Source organism: Tachyglossus aculeatus, chromosome 23 (assembly GCF_015852505.1).
Source record: "Tachyglossus aculeatus isolate mTacAcu1 chromosome 23, mTacAcu1.pri, whole genome shotgun sequence".
Classification (NCBI taxonomy): domain Eukaryota; kingdom Metazoa; phylum Chordata; class Mammalia; order Monotremata; family Tachyglossidae; genus Tachyglossus; species Tachyglossus aculeatus.
In genome coordinates this window covers 41,622,073-41,647,726 of record NC_052088.1, presented here as the reverse complement: position 1 = coordinate 41,647,726, position 25,654 = coordinate 41,622,073, and the positions used below count along the sequence as shown (strand labels likewise).

The window sequence follows — 25,654 nt, the reverse complement described above, 5'->3', positions numbered from 1 at the left end:
GCAGAGGGATTGGGGGCACTCCAGGCCCGGGGGATGACGTGGGCCGGGGGTCGATGGCGGGACAGGCGAGAGCGAGGGCACGGTGAGGAGATTAGTCGGCTGAGGAGCGGAGGGTGCGGGCTGGGCTGTAGAAGGAGAGAAGGGAGGTGAGGTAGGAGGGGGCGAGGTGATGGACAGCCTTGAAGCCCAGGGTGAGGAGTTTCTGCCTGATGCGCAGATTGATCGGTAGCCATTGGAGGTTTTTGAGGAGGGGAGTAACATGCCCAGAGCGTTTCTGGACAAAGACAATCTGAGCAGTAGCATGAAGTATGGATTGAAGTGGAGAGAGACACGAGGATGGGAGATCAGAGAGAAGGCTAGTGCAGTAGTCCAGACGGGATAGGATGAGAGCTTGAATGAGCAGGGTAGCGGTTTGGGTGGAGAGGAAGGGGCGGATCTTGGCAATGTTGCGGAGCTGAGACCGGCAGGTTTTGGTGACAGCTTGGATGTGAGGGATGAATGAGAGAGCGGAGTCGAGGATGACACCAAGGTTGCGGGCTTGTGAGACGGGAAGGATGGTAGTGCCGTCAACAGAGATGGGAAAGTCAGGGAGAGGACAAGGTTTGGGAGGGAAGACAAGGAGCTCAGTCTTCGACATGTTGAGTTTGAGGTGGCGGGCAGACATCCAGATGGAGATGTCCTGAAGGCAGGAGGAGATGCGAGCCTGCAGAGAGGGGGAGAGAGCAGGGGCAGAGATGTAGATCTGGGTGTCATCAGCGTAGAGATGATAGTTGAAGCCGTGGGAGCGAATGAAGCCACCAAGGGAGTGAGTGTAGATCGAGAACAGAAGGGGACCAAGCACTGAACCTTGGGGAACCCCCACAGTAAGGGGATGGGAGGGGGAGGAGGAGCCTGCAAAAGAGACTGAGAATGAACAACCGGAGAGATAAGAGGAGAACCAGGAGAGGACGGAGTCTGTGAAGCCAAGGTTGGATAGCGTGTTGAGGAGAAGGGGGTGGTCCACAGTATCGAAGGCAGCTGAGAGGTCGAGGAGGATTAGGATAGAGTATGAGCCATTGGATTTGGCAAGCGGGAGGTCATTGGTGACCTTTGAGAGGGCAGTTTCCGTGGAATGTAGGGGACGGAAGCCAGACTGGAGGGGGTCGAGGAGAGGGTTGGTGTTGAGGAATTCGAGGCAGCGTGTGTAGACAACTCGTTCAAGGAGTTTGGGAAGGAATGGTAGGAGGGATATGGGGCGATAACTAGAAGGTGAGGTGGGATCAAGAGAGGGTTTTTTTAGGATGGGAGAGACATGGGCATGTTTGAAGGCAGAGGGGAAGGAACCAGTGGAGAGTGAGCGGTTGAAGATGGAAGTTAAGGAGGGGAGAAGGGATGGAGCGAGAGATTTCATAAGATGAGAGGGAATGGGGTTAAGACTGTGAGACCCATGTAGGACAGGGCCCGTGTCCCATCGAATTGGCTTGAGTCCATCCCAGGACTCAGTGCAGTGCCTGGCACATAGTAAGTGCTTAAGTACCATAATTATTATACAATTATTACATGACTGTACAATAGATATGTAGCAGGCACTTGTACTGGACAGTAAGCTCGTTGTGGGCAGGGAATGTGTCTTTTACCTTGGACTCTCCCAAGCGCTTAGTACACTGCTCTGCACACAGTAAGCGCCCAATAAATACGATGGATTTCCAGAGATAAACTAATCAGGTTGGCCACAGTCCTCATCCTCCATGGGGCTCACAGTCTTAACCCCCATTTTACAGACGAGGTAACTGGGGCAGACAGAAGTGAGGTGACTGGCCCGAGGTCACGCAGCGGACAGGTGGAGGAGCAGGATTAGAACCCAGGTCCTTCTGACGCCCAGGCCTACGCTCTATTCACTAGGACACACTGCTTTCGTATCAAGTGTGCAGCCTCACAACCCTTCCACGCGTGCTGACGCTTCTACTGATACACGGCCACGCACCTGCACGGACGGGGGAAGCCGTGGGCACAGGCACGTGCGTTCACATACCTGTGTGCCCGCGGGCACCACTATAGGCTGGGGGACTGTGGGGCCTGCTCCCTGCGATGGCGGGGCGGAGGAGGAAGAAAAAGAGGAGGAGAGGGAAGAGAAGGAAAAAGACAAGGAAGAGAAGATGAGGAGAAGGTAGAGAATGAAGAGAAGGAAGACAAGGAAGAGGAGAAAGAAGAAAAGAGAAGGAAGAGGAGAAATAAAGGAAGAGAAGAAAGAAAAAAGAAGAAAGAAAAATGAAGGAAGAAGAGAAGAAAAAAGAAGGAAGAAGAGAAAGAAGTAGAGAAGGAAGAGAGAAGTAGAGAAGGAAGAGGAGAAGAGGGGGAAGGAAGAAGAGAAGGAGGAGAAGGAAGAAAAGGAGAGGAATAGCAAGAGAAGGAAGAAAAGAGGAGGAAGAAAGGGAAGAAAGAAGGAGGAGAAAGAAGAAAAGAGGAGAATGAAAAGGGGAAGAGGAGAAGGAAGAAGAGAAGGAGAAGGAAGAAAGGAGGAGGAGGAGAAGGAAAAAAGAAGGAAGAAGAGGATAAGGAAGAAAAGGAGAGGAATAACAGAAGAGAAGGAAGAAAGGAGGAAGAAAGGGAAGAAAGGAGGAGAAAGAAGAAAAGGGGAGGAGGAGAAGGAAGAAGAGAAAGAGAAGGAAGAAAGGGGGAGGAGGAGAAGCAGGAAAAAGAAGGAAGAAGAGGATAAGGAAGACAAGGAGAGGAATAACAGAAGGAAGAAAAGAGGAGGAAGAAAGGGAAGAAAGGAGGAGAGGAAGAAAAGGGCAGGAGGAGAAGGAAGAAGAGAAGGAGAAGGAAGAAAGGAGGAGGAAAAGGAAACAAGAGAAGGAAGAAGAGGATAAGGAAGACAAGGAGAGGAATAACAAGAGGAGGAAGAAAGGAGGAGGAGAAAGAAGAAATGGACAGGAGGAGGAAAAAAGAGAAGGAAGAGGAGGATAAGGAAGAAAAGGAGGGGGATAACAGAAGAGAAGGAAAGAAAGGAGGAAGAAGGGGAAGAAAGGAGGAGGAGAAAAAAGAAGGGAGGAGAAAGAGGAAAAGGAGGAGAAAGAAGAAAGGGGCAGGAGGAGTAGGAAGAAGAGAAGGAGAAGGAAGAAAAGAGAAGGAGGGTTAGAAGGAGGAGAAGGAAAAAAGAAGAGAAGGAAGAAGAGGATAAGGAAGAAAAGGAGAGGGATAAAAGAAGAGAAAGAAGAGAAGGGTAGGAGGAGAAGGAAGAGAAGGAACACAGTAAGCGCTCAATAAATACGATTGAATGAATGAATGAATGAAAAAAGGAAGAAGAGGTAGAGGAGGAGAAGGAAAAAGGGGAAAGGGAGGAGGAGGAGAAGAAAGAGGTGAGTAAACGGAGGGCTGGAAGGTAGACGCGGCAAGGACAACGACTTGGCCGGCGAAGGCGCTCAATAAGCACGATTTCCGCTTGATTGATTGATCGCTCGCCAGGGGCGGAGGGGTGGGCGGAGCGGGAGGAGCCCTCGGGCTCTTCATCCCCATTTTCCAGATGAGGAAACTGAGGCCCCTCCCCCCGGGAGCCCCCCGGGGAGCCCCCCGGCTTACCCCACGAGGCGGCCGGGCATCCGGGGCGCCGGGCGAAGGGCGGCCGTCCGCTCCCGGGAGAGGCTCGGCTCCTGGCCCCGGGGCACCCGCTGCCCACCGCCGGGGGCCACCAGCCCCGACAGGGCCAGGGCCAGCCCCAGCCCCAGCCCCAGCCCCACCCCCATGGCCCGGGGCCACTCACATCAACCGCCCGCGGCCAAGAGGGGACGGGAAGGGATGGGTGGGGGGGGGGGGGGGGGGGGGGCTACGAGTGGGCCGGCCGGGGGGCTACAAGGGATGGGCAAGCCCGGGGCAAAAGAAGGATGGGCAAGCCGGGGCGGGGAGTGGGCGAGCCCCGGGGTCCTCGCGGTTGGCCGTTGATGCCCCCCGCGCGGGAGTTTCCCACAGTCCCCCGCGCGCCCTGCCCTTGCCCCCGGCCTGGCCTCGCCTCGCCCCCGGCCTGGCCTGCCCTCCCCTGCCCGCCGCCTTTTATCCCAAAGGGGGCTGCCCGCAGGACCCCCCGCCCCCAGGAGGGGCCGGAGCGACTTGGGCAACTCCCCCTTAGGCCAAGGCCCCATTAACCCCCGACCTGCCGCACCCCCGGCCCAGACTCCCATAATGATGATGATGAACTAGGTGCCAAGCGCCGTTCTGAGCGCTGGATACTTCCACTATTTACTACTACTAATATCAGCGATAATGATGGCATTGGTTAAACAGTTATTCTGTGATAAGCACTGTTCTAAGCGCTGGAGAGCCAACGAGGTGATCAGGTTGTCAGGCTTCATCCCCATTTAAATAATAACGATGGTCTTTGTTAAGCGCTTACTAGGTGCCAAGCACTGTTCTAAACACTGAATACTACTACTACTAATGATGATGGCATTTGTTAAGCACTGACTTGGTGCCAAGCACTGTTCTAAGCGCTGGATACTTCCACTATTTACTACTACTAATATTAGCAATAATGGTGGCATTGGTTAAACAGTTATTCTGTGATAATCACTGTTCTAAACGCTGGAGACCCTACGAGGTGATCAGGTTGTCCCACGTGGGGCTCTCAGGCTTCATCTCCATTTAAATAATAACGACGGTCTTTGTTAAGCGCTTACTAGGTGCCAAGCACTGTTCTAAGCGCTGGATACTTCCACTATTTACTACTACTAATATTAGCGATAATGGTGGCATTGGCTAAACAGCTATTCTGCACTGTTCTAAGCGCTAGATACTTCCACTGTTTACTACTACTAATATTAGCAATAATGGTGGCATTGGTTAAACAGTTATTCTGTGATAAGCACCGTTCTTAGCGCTGGAGAGCATACGAGGTGATCAGGTTGTCCCACGTGGGGCTCACAAGCTTCACCTCCATTTAAATAATAACGATAGTCTTTGTTAAGCGCTTACTAGGTGCCAAGCACTGTTCAAAACGCTGAATACTACTACTACTAATGATGATGGCATTTGTTAAGCACTTACTAGGTGCCAAGCACTGTTCTAAGCGCTGGATACTTCCACTATTTACTACTACTAATATTAGCAATAATGGTGGCATTGGTTAAACAGTTATTCTGTGATAATCACTGTTCTAAACGCTGGAGACCCTACGAGGTGATCAGGTTGTCCCACGTGGGGCTCTCAGGCTTCATCCCCATTTAAATAATAACGACGGTCTTTGTTAAGCGCTTACTAGGTGCCAAGCACTGTTCTAAGCGCTGGATGCTTCCACTATTTACTACTATTAATAATAGCGATAATGATGGCATTGGTTAAGCAGTTATTCTGCGCTGTTCTAAGCGCTGGATACTTCCACTATTTACTACTACTAATATTAGCAATAATAATGGCATTGGTTAAACAGTTATTCTGTGATAAGCACCGTTCTAACCGCTGGAGCGCATACGAGGTGATCAGGTTGTCCCACATGGGGCTCACAGGCTTCATCTCCATTTAAATAATAACGACGGTCTTTGTTAAGCGCTCACTAGGTGCCAAGCAATGTTCTAAACGCTGTATACTACTACTACTAATGATGATGGCATTTGTTAAGCACTTACTTGGTGCCAAGCACTGTTCTAAGCGCTGGATACTTCCACTATTTACTACTACTAATATTAGCAATAATGGTGGCATTGGTTAAACAGTTATTCTGTGATAATCACTGTTCTAAACGCTGGAGACCCTACGAGGTGATCAGGTTGTCCCACGTGGGGCTCTCAGGCTTCATCCCCATTTAAATAATAACGACGGTCTTTGTTAAGCGCTTACTAGGTGCCAAGCACTGTTCTAAGCGCTGGATGCTTCCACTATTTACTACTATTAATAATAGCGATAATGATGGCATTGGTTAAGCAGTTATTCTGCGCTGTTCTAAGCGCTGGATACTTCCACTATTTACTACTACTAATATTAGCAATAATAATGGCATTGGTTAAACAGTTATTCTGTGATAAGCACCGTTCTAACCGCTGGAGCGCATACGAGGTGATCAGGTTGTCCTACATGGGGCTCACAGGCTTCATCCCCATTTAAATAATGACGGTCTTTGTTAAGCGCTTACTAGGTGCCAAGCACTGTTCTAAATGCTGGATACTTCCACTATTTACTGGTAATAATAATAGCAATAATGATGGCATGGGTTAAGCAGTTATTCTGTGCCAAGCACTGTTCTAAACGCTGGAGAGCATACGAGGTGATCAGGTTGTCCCACGTGGGGCTCACAAGCTTCAGCCCCATTTAAATAATAACAATGGTCTTTGTTAAGCGCTTACTAGGTGCCAAGCACTGTTCTAAACACTGAATACTATTACTACTACTACTGCTACTAATGATGATGGCATTTGTTAAGCACTTACTTGGTGCCAAGCACTGTTCTAAGCGCTGGATACTTCCACTACTTACTACTACTACTAATAAAAATAGTGACGGCATTGGTTAAGCAGTTATTCTGTGATAAGCACTGTTCTAAGCGCTGGAGCATACGAGGTGATCAGGTTGTCCCACGTGGGGCTCGCAGGCTTCATCCCCATTTAAATAATAATGATGGTCTTTGTTAAGCGCTTACTAGGTGCCAAGCACTATTCTAAACGCTGGATACTACTACTAATACTAATGATGATGGCATTTGTTAAGCACTTACTTGGTGCCAAGCACTGTTCTAAGCGCTGGATACTTCCACTATTTACTACTACTAATATTAGCAATAATGGTGGCATTGGTTAAACAGTTATTCTGTGATAAGCACTGTTCTAAACGCTGGAGAGCATACGAGGTGATCAGGTTGTCCCACGTGGGGCTCACAGGCTTCATCCCCATTTAAATAATAACGATGGTCTTTGTTAAGCGCTTGCTAGGTGCCAAGCACTGTTCTAAACGCTGGATACTACTACTACTAATGATGATGGCATTTGTTAAGCCTTACTCGGTGCCAAGCACTGTTCTAAGCGCTGGATACTTCCACTATTTACTAGCAATAATAATAGCAATAATGACGGCATTGGTTAAGCCGTTATTCTGTGCCAAGCACTGTTCTAAGCGCTGGAGAGCGTACGAGGTGATCAGGTTGTCCCACGTGGGGCTCGCAGGCTTCATCCCCATTTAAATAATAATGATGGTCTTTGTTAAGCGCTTATTAGATGCCAAGCACTGTTCTAAGCGCTGGATACTTCCACTGTTTACTAGTAATAATGATGGCAATAGTGATGGCATTGGTTAAGCAGTTATTCTGTGCCAAGCACTGTTCTAAGCGCTGGAGAGCTTCACAGGCTTCATGATGGTCTTTGTTAAGCGCTTACTAGGTGCCAAGCACTGCTCTAAGCGCTGGATACTTCCACTGTTTACTGGTAATAATAATAGCAATGATGATGGCATTAGCTAAGCAGTTATTCTGCACTGTTCTAAGCGCTGGATACTTCCACTATTTACTAGTAATAATAATAGCAATAATGATGGCATTGGTTAAGCAGTTAATTCTGTGCCAAGCACTGTTCTAAGCGCTGGAGAGCTAACGAGGTGATCAGGTTGCCCCACGTGGGGCTCACAGGCTTCATCCCCATTTAAATAATAACGATGGTCTTTGTTAAGCGCTTACTAGGTGCCAAGCACTGTTCTAAACGCTGGATACTACTACTACTAATGATGATGGCATTTGTTAAGCACTGACTAGGTGCCAAGCACTGTTCTAAGCGCTGGATACTTCCACTATTTACTAGTAATAATAATAGTAATAGTGATGGCATTGGTTAAACAGTTATTCTGTGATAAGCACTGTTCTAAGCGCTGGGGATCATGCGAGGTGATCACGTGGGGCTCGCAGGCTTCATCGCCATTTAAATAATAATGATGGTCTTTGTTAAGCGCTTACTAGGTGCCAAGCACTGTTCTAAGCGCTGGATACTTCCACTATTTACTAGTAATAATGATGGCAATAATGATGGCATTAGTTAAGCAGTTATTCTGCACTGTTCTAAGCGCTGGATACTTCCACTATTCACTAGTAATAATAATAGCAATGATGATGGCATTGGTTAAACAGTTATTCTGTGATAAGCACTGTTCTAAACGCTGGAGAGCATACGAGGTGATCAGGTTGTCCCACGTGGGGCTCACAGGCTTCATCCCCATTTAAATAATAATGATGGTCTTTATTAAGCACTTACTAGTTGCCAAGCACTATTCTAAGCGCTGGATACTTCTACTATTTACTACTAATAATAATAGCAATAGTGATGGCATTGGTTAAGCCTTTTAGACTGTGAGCCCACTGTTGGGTAGGGACTGTCTCTAGATGTTGCTAACATGTACTTCCCAAGCGCTTAGTACAGTGCTCTGCACACAGTAAGCGCTCAATAAATACGATTGATTGATTGATTAAGCAGTTATTCTGTGCCAAGCACTGTTCTAAGCGCTGGAGAGCATGCGAGGTGATCAGGTTGTCCCAAGTGGGGCTCACAGGCTTCATCCCCATTTAAATAATAACGACGGTCTTTGTTAAGCGCTTACTAGGTGCCAAGCACTGTCCTAAGCGCTGGATACTACTACTAACGACGATGGCATTTGTGAAGCGCTTACTAGGTGCCAAGCACTGTTCTAAGCGCTGGATGCTACTACTATTAATAATGATGATGACATTTGTTAAGCAGTTACTACTACTACTATTCATTCATTCATTCAATCGTATTTGAGCGCTTACTGTGCGCAGAGCACTGTACTAAGCGCTTGGGAAGTCCAAGTTGGCAACACATAGAGACGGTCCCCACCCGACAACGGGCTCGCAGTCTGGAAGGGGGAGACAGACAACAAACAATTCCATTTATTCTGACGACTTTGACACCCGCCCATGTGTTTTGTTTTAAAATGACAGCATTTGTTAAGCGCTTACTCTGTGCCAAGCACTGTTCAAAGCACTGGATACTGCTACTGATAATGATGGCATTTCTTAAGCGCTTACTCTGTGCCAAGCACTGTTCTAAGCGCTGGGGCAAACACAAGGTGATCAGGTTGCCCCCCGTGGGGCTCGCCGTCTTCATCCCCATTTTCCAGATGAGGGAACTGAGGCCCGCAGAAGTGAAGTAGCTTGCCCAAGTTTGCAGCAGACAAGGGGCAGAGCTGGGATTAGAACCCACATCCTCCGACCCCCAGGCCTGGGCTCTTTCATTCATTCAATCGTATTTATTAATAATAATGGCATTTATTAAGCGTTTACTATGTGCCAAGCACTGTTCTAAGCGCTGGGGAGGTTACAAGGTGATGAGGTTGTCCCACGGGGGGCTCATAGTCTTCATCCCCATTTTACAGATGAGGGAACTGAGGCCCAGAGAAGTGAAGTGACTTGCCCAAAGTCATACGGCTGACAATTGGCAGAGCAGGGATTTGAACCCATGACCTCTGACTCCAAAGCCCGGGCTCTTTTCCACTGAGCCACGCTGCTTCTCTTGAGCGCTTACTGTGTGCAGAGCACTGTACTAAGCGCTTGGGAAGTACAAGTTGGCAACGTAAGTTGCCAACAACCTTAACAACCTAGCTCTTGCCGTTAGGCCATGCTATTTGTTAAGCGCTCACTACGTGCCAAGCACTGTTCTAAGCACTGGATACTACTGCTGCTACTACTACTACTACTACTACTAATAATAATAATAATAATATGTTGCCTACTTGTACTTCCCAAGTGCTTAGTACAGTGCTCTGCACACAGTAAGCGCTCAATAAATACGATTGAATGAATGAATGAATAATAATGATGATGATGATGGCATTTGTTATTCGCTTACTAGGGGCCAAGCCCGGCTCTAAGCGCCGGATACTTCCACTATTTACTGCTACTAATAATAGCAATAATGATGGCATCGGTTAAGCAGTTATTTATTACTCTATTTATTTCACTTGTACATATCTATTTTAGACTGTGAGCCCACTGTTGGGTAGGGTCTGTCTCTATATGTTGCCAATTTGTACTTCCCAAGCGCTTAGTACAGTGCTCTGCACATAGTAAGCGCTCAATAAATACGATTGATGATGATGATGATGATGATCTATTCTATTTATTTTATTTTGTTAACATGTTTGGTTTTGTTCTCTGTCTCCCCCTTCTAGCCTGTGAGCCCGCTGTTGGGTAGGAACCGTCTCTCGATGTTGCCAACTTGGACTTCCCAAGCGCTTAGTACAGTGCTCTGCGCACAGTAAGCGCTCGATAAATGCGATTGAATGAAATACCGTTATTATTATCATTATTAATCCTATCGTCGGGCCCCCATTGTGGTCTGAAGTATCCCCCAGTGAGGCTTCCTAGGCCTTTTCCTGTTTCCTACGTCACATGGGTAGCACAGGTTTGCCCCAAGCCCGAAGGCCAGCTCCCTCCCCACCCCGGCGGGGAGCCCCTCCAGAGGTCAGGGGTCAAAGCTGACCGGCTCACAAGAGCCGTGACATTGGCCAAACGCTGGGGTGGATACCATCCCGTCCCATCTGACGCGGTCCCTGCCTCACACGGGCCTCCATCTCTCCTATCCCCATTTTGCGGAGGGGGAAACTGAGGCCTGGAGAGGTTGCGACCAGAGCGAGAGTCGGGATTCTCACCCACGACCCTCGATGTCCGGTCTGGCGCTCTCATGTCATTCATTAAGTACCCGCTGACCGTGCCGCGGGCTGGGGTCGTTGGTCTACGGTCGGGCTCCTCTCCTTCGCCACCCGACACGGGGCTGACGCTCGCGGCATCCCTGCTCCGCCCCGGCTCTCCGGAAGGCGTTTGCCCTTCCTTGTCTCCATCCTGCCCTCCTCCAGCTGGGAATGGGAATGATTCTGGAGGTCCCCACCACTTCCTGGGCTGCTTGCGGGAAGCGGCTCAAGTCCGGGCAGCTCTTGGGAGAGAACCCTGCCAAGAGAATCCAGAATATTTTCCGGGGAGGCGATTCGGTCGTCGGGAGCGAAGAGTTGTCCCATCCCTATCCTCCGCACCCCTGGAACGGGTCCTTCCTTTCAGAGAATGACCCCCCTCCCTCCCACTAATTGCTTTCTCATGTCACGCTGGAATAACGCTACCGAAGGAATGACCAATTCGGTAAACAAGGGCCGACAGAGCGGGGAGCCATCCGTCTGGGCCCTTGCCGGAAGCCAGGTTCCGCCGACAGGATTCCGGGGATTTTTCCTGCTCAGGAAGGGATTGCAGATCCAGTCCTAAATTCCTCCTCGCGGGAGGGCCTGTCTCCCTGGCACGGAACAAATAGCGAATTATTTCATGGCCGGGCAGGGCCGCTGAAGGGAAGTCTGGTATCCCGGGGGTGGAGACTTCCAAGGAGGGAATGCCAAGGCCACGGCCTTCTGCCGCAGCCTCCGGGAGTTCGGTCTCGGAGGGGGCGGCCGGGGCAGCCGAGAAGGAACGGACGGAAACGCGCCAAAAACTTCACACTCCGGGGAGATTCTTGCTTCTCGGAAGTCCCGGAACCTCCCGGGCCGTACAGCTCCTGAACTCCTTATCTTCCCACCCAGACCCTATCCTCCCCGACTTTCCCGTCACTGTAGACGGCATCACCATCCTCCCCGTCTCCCAAGGCTGTAATCTCGGCATTATCTTCGACTCCTCTCTCTCGCTCTCCCTGGCTCCGGCGGCTGGAGGTGAACTTGGAACATCCGTGGCATCTCGCTGTCAAAATAGCCGAGGTGTTTCGGAGGCTGGCGTTCAATAGTTTGATCGATCGCAAGGCCCTGTGTTAAGCCAGTCAGCCGTATTTACTGAGCACTGAGAGAGCACTGTATTAAGTGCTTGGGAAAGAACAATTTAACAGACGCGTTTCCTGCCCACAACGAGCCTACGGTTTAGCGTTAGGTCTCTCTCTCTCTCCGGGTTTGTGTATTTCGGCGATTCTGCCTCCCCTGTTGGATTGGCAGCGGGCAGGGGGGTGTCTCTCATCTGCGGGACTGTCTCTATATGTTGCCAATTTGTACTTCCCAAGCGCTTAGTACAGTGCTCTGCACATAGTAAGCGCTCAATAAATACGATTGATGGTGATGGTGATGCCCTGCAAGGACCGGTTTCCCCCTCTTTTGGGTGGCACGGGGGCTGGTATGGAGCGGCTGTTAGGCATCAGTTGGCCGATCTCTCTAAGGTGGGGGCAAACACAATTTTTTTAGGGCGTTTGTCTAGCGCTCACTACGTACCAGGCACCCGTACTGAGTGCTGGGGTAGATACAGACTAATCAGGTTGGACCCAATCCATGCCCCCCATGGGGCTCACAGTCTTAATCCCCATTTTACAGAGGAGGTAACTGAGGCAAAGAGAAGTGTAGTGATCCAAGGTCACACAGCAGGTGGAGGTGAGATTAGAACCCAGGTCCTTCTGACACCCAGGCCCAGGCTCTAGCCACTAGGCCTTGCTGCTTCTCTAGTAACTGTAACTTTCCTTACAGTCTCTATTTTTTTTTAAATATTTTTTACAGTATTTGTTTAGCGTTTACTGTGTGTCAATCGCTGTTCTAAGCAATGGGCCACAAATTAATTAGGTCTCACGCACCACCTGAGAAGTAGTGAGGCTTAGTGGAAAGAGCCCGGGTTTGGGAGTCAGAGGACGTGGGTTCTAATCCCGGCTCCGCCGCTCGTCTGCCGGGTGACCGTGGCTAAGTCACTTCACTTCTCCGTGCCTCAGTCACCTCCTCTGTAAAATGGAGATTAAAAGTGGGAGCCCCCCGTGGGACAACCTGATTACCCTGTATAATAATAATAACGATAATGATGGTATTTGTTAAGCGCTTACAGCGTGCAAAGCACTGTTCTAAGTGCTGGGGAGGTTACAGGGTGATCAGGTTGCCCCACGGGGGGCTCCCAGTTTTAATCCCCATTTTACAGATGAGGGAACTGAGGCCCAGAGAAGTGAAGTGACTGGCCCCAAGTCACCCAGCTGACAGTTGGCAGAGCCAGGATTTGAACCCACGACCTCTGACTCCCAAGCCCGGGCTCTTTCCACTAAGCCACGCTGCTGTATCTAGCCCAGTGCTTAGTAAGCCAACAAATATCGTAATTAAGAAGCAGCGTGGCTTAGTGGAAAGAGTACGGGCTTGGGAGCCAGAGGTCATGGGTTCTCACCCCTCCTCCTCCTCCTCATAATAATAATAATAATGGCATTTATTAAGCACTTACTATGTGCAAAGCACTGTTCTAAGCGCTGGGGAGGTTACAAGGTGATCAGGTTGTCCCACCGGGGGGGGGCTCACAGTCTTAATCCCCATTTTATGCCCCACTCCATTACTCAGGGGTAGGAAAAGACCCCCGGCTCCGCTCCTTGTTTCTCCGAACCCAACGGCCTCTACTCCATCCTAATCCCACTCAACCCCTCGGCTGCGTTCGACACCGTGGCCCACCCCCTTCTCCTGGAAACGTTCTCCAGCCTCGGCTTCGCTGACGCCGTCCTCTCCTGGTTCGTCCCCCCCATCCCTCTGGCCTCTCACTCTCAGTCTCTTTCGCGTGCTCCTCCTCTGCCTCCCACCCCCTAACTGTGGAGGGGTCCCTCCACAGTTTCTATTCCATTTTCCATTCCTATTTCTATTCTATTTTCTATTTCCTATTTCTATTCTATTTTCCATCTACACCCACTCCTTAGAGAACTCGTTCGTTTCCATGGCTTCAGTTACCACCTCTATGGCGACGATTCCCAAATCTCCATCTCTCACATTTCCTCCTGCCTTCTCCTACTTGGATATCCCGCTGACACCTCAAGCTTCACATGAACTGAACTCCTTATCTTCCCACCCAAACCCCGTCCTCCCCCTGACGTTGGTGACAAGTGCTTTGGGTCTCGTTCTCCCGACCCAAACTCGGGTCGGAAAGTTATCCCTTCCGGGACGCCGCCGTTCGCCGTTCGCCGCTGTCATCGAGTCCGCTGGAAAGGGATCATCCCTTCTCATGACGCTGGGAACTAATGCGGCCGATCCCGGCTGGGAAACTCGCTCCCAGCTGGGGTTTGTTATTTTCACCCCCGCGGCGATGTTGGGATTAAGAGGATTGATTGCCCGTGGCCACCAGGCAAAACTTCAGACATTACGGAGAATTGTTTGACCGAAATTTTGGAAAAAACAAATCAACAAACGTCATCCCGGAAGAGAAGTGCCCCGTTCTCCCAGGAAGGAAGACAAGGAGCAGCCCAGACCGTGAGACGGGATGCTGATAACGGTGTCCAGAAAGGGAATTGGCCCTTGGGCAGGGATTTGGTCAGGTCGAGCACAGACCTGGATTCCACTGTGGACGGGGTTGGACGTAGAACCGGCCCGGGGTTCTCTATTTATACTAGTCATGGCATTCGCTAAGCGTTTGTAATGTGCCCAACGCGCTCTCAAGCCTGTGGGAGAAATAAAAGGATTCTGACGAGGCTCCTGTCCCACAAGAGGCTTGCGATGAAATGAGTCGGGGTCAGAAACACACAGGGAAAGGACAAAGGCAGTACGAGAAACAAGCAGGCTGGAAGGACCCTCAGGCTCCATTGTGAGTCCGGGGACTGTGTCTACTCCGTCTATATTGTATCTACCCCAGCGCTTAAGACAGTGTTTGGCACAAAAATCATTGTCACCAAGGCTAAATTGTCCCCTCCTTTCCCCTCCTTCTAACCGTGCTGTTGGAGGAGACCAGTCCCCGTGGAATTGCCAGGGTGGAATTTCAAAACCTTCTGGGAAATGGCAACGTTTGATAGTTGTTCTTTTTAATGGTCTTTGTTAAACACTCCCCATGTGCCAGGCACTCTACTAAGCGCTGGGGTGGAGACAAGCAAATTCATTCATTCATTCAATCGTATTTATTGAGCGCTTACTGTGTGCAGAGCACTGTACTAAGCGCTTGGGAAGTACAACTTGACAACATATAGAGACGGTCCCTACCCAACAGTGGGTTCACAGTCTAAAAGGGGGAGACAGAGAACAAAACAAAACATATTAACGAAAGAAAATAAATATGTACAAATAAAATAGAGTAATAAATACGTACAAATATATATACATATATACAGGTGCTGTGGGGAGGGGAAGGAGGTAAGGGGGGGATTCATTCGATCGTATTTATTGAGCGCTTACTGTGTGCAGAGCACTGTACTAAGCGCTTGGGAAGTACAAGTTGACAACATATAGAGACGGTCCCTACCCAACAGCGGGCTCACAGTCTAGAAGGGGGAGACAGAGAACAAAACAAAACATATTAACAAAATAAAATAAATATGTACAAATAAAATAATCAGGTTGGACACTGTCCCTGTCTCCGTCTTATTCCCCATGTTACAGATGAGGCAGCTGAGGCCCAGAGAAGTGACGTGACTTGCCTAAGGTCGCCCAGCAGACAAGGGGCGGAGGTGGGATTAGAACCCATGACCTTCTGAGTCCCACGACCGTGCTCTAGCCACTACGCATGCTGCTTTTAAAAATATATATGTATATATATATATATTTATATATATATATATATATATAGAAATATGTCTTCTGAAGCATAAAACTTCCAGTCATCCAGCAACATTGCAACAAGCCAATTCAGTCGGAAAACATTTCATCTGTGGATGTTTATGGGACACTCCAAGCTTGAAAAGAAAATGGAGTTTACACACAATCCAATCTGTTTATGCAGCCTCCAGGGAGGTTGCTTTTAAGCGGATTTAAAAAGGGCGGCTCAGCCGACGTGGCCGCCCTAACGAGCAGCGGAAAAATTTTACGATCTGCACGGTAACTGGGTTGCATTTTGGTCCGAGGGTTGGGACGCTTCGGAGACTGAGGGCTCCATAGCTGATGGGGAGAGAAGTCGTTGGGTAGGGACCGTCTCTCTGTGTTGCCGACTTGTACTTCCCGAGCGCTTAGTACAGTGCTCTGCACTCAAGCGCTCAATAAATACGACGGAATGAATGAACGAATGATTGAAAGTATGGATTGTGTGGCCGCCTGAGGTTTTTCCGAGGCCAATTTGGCGAGTGGCAGGGCCGAGTGGGAAGAGCGGGGACCTGGGCATCAGAAGACCTGGGTTCTAATCCCAGTTCCACCACTTGCTTGCGTGAGCAAGTCATGTGACTTCTTGGAGCCTCAGTTTCCTCAACTGTAAAGTGGGAATTCAATACCCGTTCTCCCTCTGAAAGGAAGTTTTCCTGACTTTTCATTCCTCTCGGGCTACTCCATGTAATAATTAGTAATTGTGGTATTTGTTAAGCCCTTAAGACTGACACAGCTACTGCCTGTTGGCATGGGGTTTTTTTTGCTATTTTCTTCTCTCTTATTTTTTTAATGGCACTTGCTAAGCACTTACTCTGTGCCGGGCACTGTACTAAGTGCTGGGGCAGATACAAGATAGTATCTACCGCTATCTACCGCTCCGCTAGGCCCCTCAATACCCTACCCACTGGGCCCCACAGCTCCGCTAGGCCCCTCAGTGCCCTACCCACTGGGCCCCACGGCTTTGACATCCTTCCTACTGGGCCACACGACTTCTCTAGGCCCCCGGATTTTCTACCCACCGGACCACGTGGCCCCGCTAGGCCCCTCAGTGCCCTACCCTAGAGAAGCAGCGTGGCTCAGTGGAAAAGAGCCCGGGCTTTGGAGTCAGAGGTCATGGGTTCGAATCCCAGCTCCGCCACATGTCTGCTGTGTGACCTTAGGCAAGTCACTTCACTTCTCTGAGCCTCAGTTACCTCATCTGGAAAATGGGGATTAAGACTGTGAGCCCCACGTGGGACGACTTAATCACCTTGTATCCCCCCCCCCCCAGCACTTAGAACAGTGCTCTGCACATAGTAAGCGCTTAACAAATGCCATTATTAATATTATTATTACCCACCGGTGTCCGCGGCCCCACTAGGCCCCTCAGTGCCCTACCCACCGGTGTGCGCGGCTCCGCTAGGCCCCTCAGTGCCCTACCCACCGGTGTCCGCGGCTCCGCTAGGCCCCTCAGCATCCTATCCACTGGGCCACACAGCTCCACTAGGCCCCTCGATGCCCTACCCACTGGACCACATGACTTTGACACCCTACCCACCGGGCCAAATGATTTCACTCGGCCCCTGGACACCTCACCCAGTGGGCCCCATGGCTTCACTGGGCCCCTCGATGCCCTACCCACTGGGCCACACGACTTTACTAGGCCCCTAGACACCCGACACACCAAACCACACAGCTTCACTAGGCCACTGGACGCCCTACCCACTGGGCCTACGGCTTCACTGAGCCCCTTGATGCCCTACCCACTGGTCCACACGACTTCACCCGGCCCCTGGACACCCTACCTACTGGGCCCCATGGCTTCACTGGGCCCCTCGATGCCCTACCCACTAGGCCACGTGACTTCACTAGGCCCCGGACACCCGACGCACCGGGCCACACAGCTTCACTAGGCCCCTCGACGCCCTACCCACTGGGCCACACGGCTTCGCTAGGCCCTTCAATGCCTTACTCACTGGGCCACGTGGCTTCGACACCCTACCCACTGAGCCACATGGCTTCACTAGGTCCCTGGACACCCTACCCACAGGGCCACGTGGCTTCAGGAGGCCCCTGGATTCCCTACCCACTGGGCCACACGTCTTCACCGAGCACCCAGGGGAGCCCCCAGGAACTGGCATAGGAGTGACAGGGTCTGGGGGATAGTGGCCTCGGACTAAGCCCACAGACCTGGCCCAGTGATGCCCAGCGGAGACCCCATTTATTATCCCTCCAGACTGGGAGCCCGTTGTGGGCAGGGATTCTCTCTCTTCATCACTCCGCCGTACTTTCCCCAGCGCTCAGTACGGTGCTCCGCAAACAGTAAGCGCTCAATAAATACGATTGATTGAATGAATGAGTGAATATTAACTGCTTACATCAGGGTCTGACCCATAGTAAGCGCTTAGTATGAATAATCATGAGGACGGTATTTGTTGAGTGCTTACTGGGCGCCAGGCACTGTTGTAAGTGCCAGGATGGACACGAGCTGATAATAATAATAATGATAATGGTATTTGCTCTATGTATATATGTGTGTACATATTTATTACTCTATTTACTTTAATTGTACATATCTATTCTATTTATTTTATTTTGTTAGTATGTTTGATTTTGTTCTCTGTCTCCCCCTTTTAGACTGTGAGCCCATTGTTGGGTAGGGACTGCCTCTATATGTTGCCAATTTGTACTTCCCAAGCGCTTGGTACAGTGCTCTGCATAGTAAGCGCTCAATAAATCCGATTGATGATGATGATGATGATTTGCTAAGCGCTTACTATGTGCAAAGCACTGTTCTAAGCACTGGGGGGATAGAAGGTGATCACGGTGTCCCACGTGGGGCTTACAGTCGTAATCCCCATTTTACAGATGAGGTAACTGAAGCACGGAGAAGTGAAGTGACTTGCCCAAAGGCACACAGCTGACAATTGGCGGAGGCTGGATTTGAACCCATGACCTCTGACTCCAAAGCCCATAATCGTTCCACTGAGCCACACCAATTGGGTCGGACACGGTCCCTGTCCCACAAGGGGCAGATATTTTGCACGCAGTAATCCCTTGGTTCGGTGGGTGGCTAGAGCTCGGGCCTGAGAGTCAGAAGGTCACGGGTTCTAATCCTGGCCCCACCACTCGTCTGCTGTGTGACCTGGGGCAAGTCACCCCACTTCTCTGGGCCTCCGTGACCCCGTCTGGAAAACAGGGATTGAGACTGTGAGCCCCTCGTGGGACAGGGACTGTGTCCAACCCAATTTGCTTGTGCCCACCCTAGCGCTTAGTATAGTGCCTGGCACACAGCAAGTGCTTAAGAAATACCATTATTATTAATTATCATCATCATCATCATCATCAATCGTATTCATTGAGCGCTTACTGTGTGCAGAGCACTGGACTAAGCGCTTGGGAAGTACAAGTTGGCAACATATAGAGACGGTCCCTACCCAACAGCAGGCTCACAGTCTAGAAGGGGGAGACAGACAACAAAACAAACCACATTAACAAAATAAAATAAATAGAATAAATATGTACAGATAAAATAAATAAATAAAGAGTAATAAATCAATCAATCAATCGATCGTATTTATTGAGTGCTTACTGTGTGCAGAGCACCGTACTAAGCGCTTGGGAAGTACAAGTTGGCAACATATAGAGACGGTCCCTACCCAACAGCGGGCTCACAGTCTAGAAGGGGGAGACAGACAACAAAACAGACCACATTAACAAAATAAAATAAATAGAATAAATATGTACAGATAAAATAAATAAATAAATAGAGTAATAAAGAAATACAAACATCTATACATATATACAGGTGCTGTGGGGAGGGGAAGGAGGTAGGGACGGTCTCTCTATGTTGCCAACTTTTACTTCCCAAGCGCTTAGTACAGTGCTCTGCACATAGTAAGTGCTCAATAAATACAATTGATTGATTGATTGATTGAGGTAAGGCGGGGGGGATGGGGAGGGGAGAGAGAGAGAGCGAAAACTAAGGAAGAGGGGGCATCTAGTGCCATAGATCACCCTTCCACTTTCCCCACAGAACTGTCACACCTTTGGGTGGCTCAAGAGTTGCCATCCATCTGCGTACTGTAAAGCCCTCAGGCAGGGCTGCCACCTTCACTTGCCTTTGTACAAAGAGGAGTTTTAGTCTTCAACCCTGAACATCTGTCTTGATTAGCCTGTGCAGACACCATCTCTTTGAATCATATGAGGACCCAATCCACAAGCCAAGGAAGACCATCGGGTGTGAGATGGGATTTTAACAACTTTTATTCGCTAACGTAGTGTTTTGAAGAAGAGAAGCTTTCCTTAGGATATCAGGAAGGAGGAGAGGTGGATCAGGTTTAGGGAGCTGGAAGGGTGTTGGGAGGGGGTATTGGATGGAGGGTTGGGCGGGGGAGGAGGACAGGGCAGTCGGAGACAACCCCGGGCCCCAGGAGATGCCCCGTGGCTTGGCTCTGGGGTTGTGTGGGGTTGGGGTGGAGTCGGGAATGCTTCAGGATGCTTTCCTTCCGAGTGTTGAGAGTCCAGGAAGAAGTCTGGGTCGGCCGAAAGGCTGGGGTCCTTAGGGTGGGGGGCAGGAGTGCTTCAGGATGGTTTCCCTCGGGGTGTTGAGTGTCCAGGACAAAGGTAGAGCTGGCTTGGCCGGAGGCCTTGGGTCCTTGACAGTTAGGATGCTATGGAAACATTTTTATTTGAGGGGAAGAAAGGGAGGGAGGGGAAATGGAAGTGACTGGAGAAAGAAGAGGGGAAAAGATAGAGAAGGGGTCCCCAGGAACCCCCTCGTCCCTGCCGCTCCCTCCCCTCCACTGTCCCCCCTGCAGTGGGGCTCCCACTGAGGATCGGGGGCACCTAATAGCAGGGCCGCGGTGGGCTTAAACCCTCCATCCCCCCTCCCTCCGCCACCTCCCCTGGTCCCCTCTCAGCGGACTGCCCCTGCTGCGGCCCCCATTTTGGTCCCCGGTTTGGGTTCCGCCCCTGCTGAAGTGAATCATCATCAGTCGTATTTATTGAGCGCTCACTGTGTGCAGAGCACTGTACTGAGCGCTTGGGAAGTACAAGTTGGCAACGTATAGAGGCAGTCCCTACCCAACAGTGGGCTCACAGTCTAGAAGGGGGAGACAGAGAACAAAACCAAACATACTAAGAAAATAAAATAGAATAGATATGTACAAGTAAAATAAATAGAGTAATAAATATGTACAAACATATATACAGATATACAGGTGCTGCGGGGAAGGGAAGGAGGTGATGTGTTGGCTCTGCGGCTCTGGACGCCTTAGCAATGGCATCCGTAAAATAATTTGAAGACGGGTGGTTCAGAAAGACCAAATCAATCAATCAATCAATCGTATTTATTGAGCGCCTACTGTGTGCAGAACACTGTACTAAGCGCTTGGGAAGTCCAAGTTGGCAACATATAGAGACAGTCCCTACCCAACTGTGGGCTCACAGTCTAGAAGGGGGAGACAGACAACAGAACAACACATATTAACAAAATAAAGGGTAACGACGGCATTTGTTAATCAATCAATCGTATTTATTGAGCACTTACTGTGCGCAGACTGTACTAAGTGGCGCTTAGTGTGCTCCAAGCGCTGTTCTAAGGGCTAAAGAGCAGTTAAGTGACGTGCACAATCAATCAATCGTATTCACTGAGCGCTTACTGTGTGCAGAGCACTGTACTAAGCGCTTGGGAAGGACAAGTTGGCAACATCTAGAGACGGTCCCTACCCAACAGTGGGGTCCCCTGGGGTCTCCGCTTTGCCGACTTGTCCTTCCCAGGCGCTCAGTCCAGCGCTGTGCACGCAAGAAGCGCTCCAGGAAGACGATGGAATGAATGAGGGAGGGTGGCGGAGGCGGGATTCGAACCCAGGACCTGCAACCGGCCAGCGGGCCGGGTTCCTAATAGAAATCGAGTAGAATTAAAGCCCACTGCCGGTGTAGGCGTAGGAGGGGTGGGGCGTACCAGGCAGAAGTTGTGGCTAATAAGAGATGTGCTGAATTAAATTGGCTCTTTGTGACGTCTGTGGAGTGTTTCCTGCCACCCCAATTTTCCACTACGTTTATTATTTACATTTATTTTAGCCCTTCACTCTGCGCTGGGCACTACTTGAATTTTATTTCTTCCAGAGCTCTTGGTGTTTTTGGAAGAGTAGCTTGTAGGTGGTATATGTTCATTAACATCATCAACAGTGTTTATGGAGTGCTTACCGTGTGCAGGCCACTGAAACAAGGGTGTGGTAGAGTAATAATAATAATAATAATAATAATAATAATGGCATTTGTTAAGCGCTTACTATGTGCAAAGCACTGTTCTAAGCGCTGGGGAGGATACAAGGTGATCAGATTGTCCTGCCTGGGGCTTACCGTCTTAATCCCCATTTTACAGATGAGGGACCGGAGGCACAGAGAAGCTAAGTGACTTGCCCAAGGTCACACAGCTGACAGTTGGCGGAGCCGGGATTTGAACCCATGACCTCTGACTCCAAAGCCCGGGCTCTTTCCACCGAGCCACGCCGCTTCTCAATAATAATGGCATTTGTTAAGCGCTTACTGTGTGCGAAGCACTGTTCTAAGCGCTGGAGGGGGTAAAATGTCATCAGGTTGTCCCACGTGGGGCTCACAGTCTTAATCCCCATTTTACAGATGAGGTGACTGAGGCCCAGAGAAGTGAAGTGACTTGCTCAAAGTCACACAGCTGACAAGCGGCAGAGCCGGGATTAGAACCCATGACCTCTGGCTCCCAAGTCCGTGCTCTTTCCACTGAACCATGCCGCCTACAATACAACAAGGGTTGGTACGCACGCGTCCTGTTCACATTGAGTTTACAATCTAGAGGGGGAGACAGACATTGATAAAAAAATATCCTGATCAATCAGTTGTATTTATTGAGCACTTCCCGTGTGAGGAACACTGAACTGAGCACTTGGGAGAGTTGGGTACGTTGTGGGCAGGGGATGTGTCTGTTTATTGTTAGGTTGTACTCTCCCAAACACTTAGTACAGTGCTTTGCGCACAGTAGGTGCTCAATAAATATGACGGAATGAATGAATGCAACCAGCTGCATTAGAACTCGGGTCCTCTCTTGTCACTGTACTGATATTTATTTATTTATTTTATTTGTACCTATCTATTCTATTTATTTTATTTTGTTAGTATGTTTGGGTTTGTTCTCTGTCTCCCCCTTTTAGACTGTGAGCCCACTGTTGGGTAGGGACTGCCTCTCTATGTTGCCAATTTGTACTTCCCAAGCGCTTAGTACAGTGCTCTGCACATAGTAAGCGCTCAATAAATAAGATTGATGAAGATGATGATGATAGGTGACGTCACTGAGGCACAGAAAACTGAAGTGACTTGCTCCAGATCAGAGAAGCAGCGTGGCTCGGTGGAAAGAGCACAGGCTTTGGAGTCACAGGTCATGGGTTCAAATCCCGGCTCCGCCAAGTGTCAGCTGTGTGACTTTGGGCAAGTCATTTAACTTCTCTGGGCCTCAGTTACCTCATCTGTAAAATGGGGATTAAGACTGTGAGCCCCCCGTGGGACAACCTGATCACCTTGTATCCCCCCCAGCGCTTAGAACAGTGCTTTCTTTGCACATAGTAAGCGCTTAACAAATACCAACATTATTATTATTATCAGAGGATCTGATTAGAATTAGAATCCTGGTCCTGCTTCCTCTCAGGCCCGTGCTCTACCCACTAGCTCACGCGACTTCTCATTTATTTGTTCAAGTTAAAGTAGGAAAAAAAACCCATCTGAATTCACTTTCCAAATTAACGGGCAATAAAATGTTTTCCAATCATTAATAGATGATCCTCTCCCCAGTGCTCAGTACAGGGTACGGGATTCTGCACTCAGTAAGCGCTCAGTATTATCTTATGGATCGCTTGATTCATTCATTCATTCAATCGTATTTATTGAGCGCTTACTGTTTGCAGAGCACTGTACTAAGCGCTTGGGAAGTGCAATTTGGCAACATGGAGAGACGGTCCCTACCCAATAGCGGGCTCACAGTCTAGAAGGGGGAGACAGACAACAAAACAAAACATGTTAACAGAATAAAATAAATAGAATAAATATGAACAAGTAAAATAAATAGAGTAATAAATATGTTCAAACATATATACATATATGCAGGTGCTGTGGGGAAAATAAATAGAGTGATAAATATGTTCGAACATATATACATATATACAGGTGCTGTGGGGATTGATCGAAGACAGTCGCCTCGGACAAAGTTTCTGTCCCACCTGGGGCTCCAGAATCAATCGATCAATCAATCAATCGTATTTATTGAGCGCTTACTGTGTGCAGAGCACTGTACTAAGCGCTTGGGAAGTGCAAGTTGGCAACACGGAGAGACGGTCCCTACCCAACAGCGGGCTCACAGTCTAGAAGGGGGAGACAGACAACAAAACAAAACATGTTAACAGAATAAAATAAATAGAATAAATATGAACAAGTAAAATAGAGTGATAAATATGTTCAAACATATATACATATATGCAGGTGCTGTGGGGAAAATAAATAGAGTGATAAATATGTTCAAACATATATACATATATACAGGTGCTGTGGGGATTGATCGAAGACAGTCGCCTCGGACAAAGTTTCTGTCCCACCTGGGGCTCCAGAATCAATCGATCAATCAATCAATCGTATTTATTGAGCGCTTACTGTGTGCAGAGCACTGTACTAAGCGCTTGGGAAGTCCAAGTTGGCAACATATAGAGACAGTCCCTACCCAACAGTGGGCTCACAGTCTAAAAGAATCTGTTCCCCACCACTGGGCTGTTTGTTGGAAGCATGAGAAAGCATCACAGGGCCTTGTCCGGGCCCCGGACTTTCAATCTAAGAGCCAATCAATCAATCAATGGTATTTATTTAGTGCCTACGGTGTGCAGAGCACTATGCTAACTGCTTGGGAGAGTACAAACAACAGAATTGGTTGACACATTCCCTTCCCCCATCAAGCTTACAGTCTAGAGGGGGAAACCAATATTAATAGAAGTAAATAAATTACAGATATGGACCAAAGTGCTGTGGGGCTGAGGGAGGGGGTGAATAAAGGGAGCAAGGCAGGGAGACGGAGCAGGGATTGGAAGAAGAGGAAATGGGGACTTAGGGAAGGCCTCTTGGAGGAGATGTGCCTTCAAAGGCACATGTATATATGTATATATGGTTGTACGTATTTATTACTCTATTTATTTATTTATTTATTTATTTTACTTGTACATTTCCATCCTATTTATTTTATTTTGTTGGTATGTTTGGTTTTGTTCTCTGTCTCCCCCTTTTAGACTGTGAGCCCACTGATGGGTAGGGACTGTCTCTATGTGTTGCCAATTTGTACTTCCCAAGCGCTTAGTACAGTGCTCTGCACATAGTAAGCGCTCAATAAATACGATTGATTGATTGATTGATTGATTCAAAGAGCCATAAAATCCCCCCATTTCCCCAGGTTCAATGAGAGCTTAATCAGAGAAGGCCTTGTGGAGGAGATGCGCCTTAAAAGAGCCATAAAATCCCTCCATTTCCCCTAAATTCCACCTCCCTAAAATGAGGAGCACGGATGAAGGGCCAATTTGGGTAAAATAGTGGCACGCTGAAGGACGAGTGGAAAGCAAAGCATCTACACTGTGAGGTTCAAAAAAGTCTTCATTAGGGTTGTGAGTTAAGAGTGGATCCAGGTGGCAGTGAGGTGATGAGAAGCGGTGTGGCCTAATGGCTAGAGCCTGGACCTGGTAATTAGTTAGTTTAAGTTCTAATCTTGGCTCTTGTCTGCTGTGTGGGGCAAGTCACTTCACTTCTCTGGGCTTCAGTCTCCTCATCTGTAAAACAGGGATGAAGACTGTTGAGCCCCACGTGGCACGAGGACCGTGCCCAACCCAATTTGCTTGTACCCACCCCTGTGCTCCCTACAGTACCTGGCACATACTAAGTGCTGAATAAAGCCCACAATTATTTTTATTATTATTCAGAGGCCACCACCTCCCCAACCAAGAAACTACCGGTAGGTTGGGTGTTTCTGCAACCTCTTCTCAGGGAACACTTGGATGAAATTGGTTTAGCAGCTCGAAATCAATCGGTGGGATTTATGGAGCTCTTGCTCTGTGCGGAGCACTGTACAAAGCACTTGGAAGAGGACAATGTAACAGAATTAACAGACACATTCCCTGCCCCTCTTGAGCTTACA

General features: G+C 49.1%; 1 protein-coding gene across 1 annotated transcript in view; it reads right to left on the bottom strand.

The window, feature by feature from the left end:
• Positions 1-3,722, bottom strand: part of LTBP2 (latent transforming growth factor beta binding protein 2) — a 103,481-nt gene extending 99,759 nt beyond the window's left edge. Inside the window, exon 1 of the mRNA XM_038765583.1 lies at positions 3,559-3,722. Coding sequence (XP_038621511.1) covers positions 3,559-3,722 — 164 coding nt within the window. The remainder of the gene's footprint in view (positions 1-3,558) is intronic.
• Between the last annotated feature and the right edge of the window lie 21,932 nt (positions 3,723-25,654).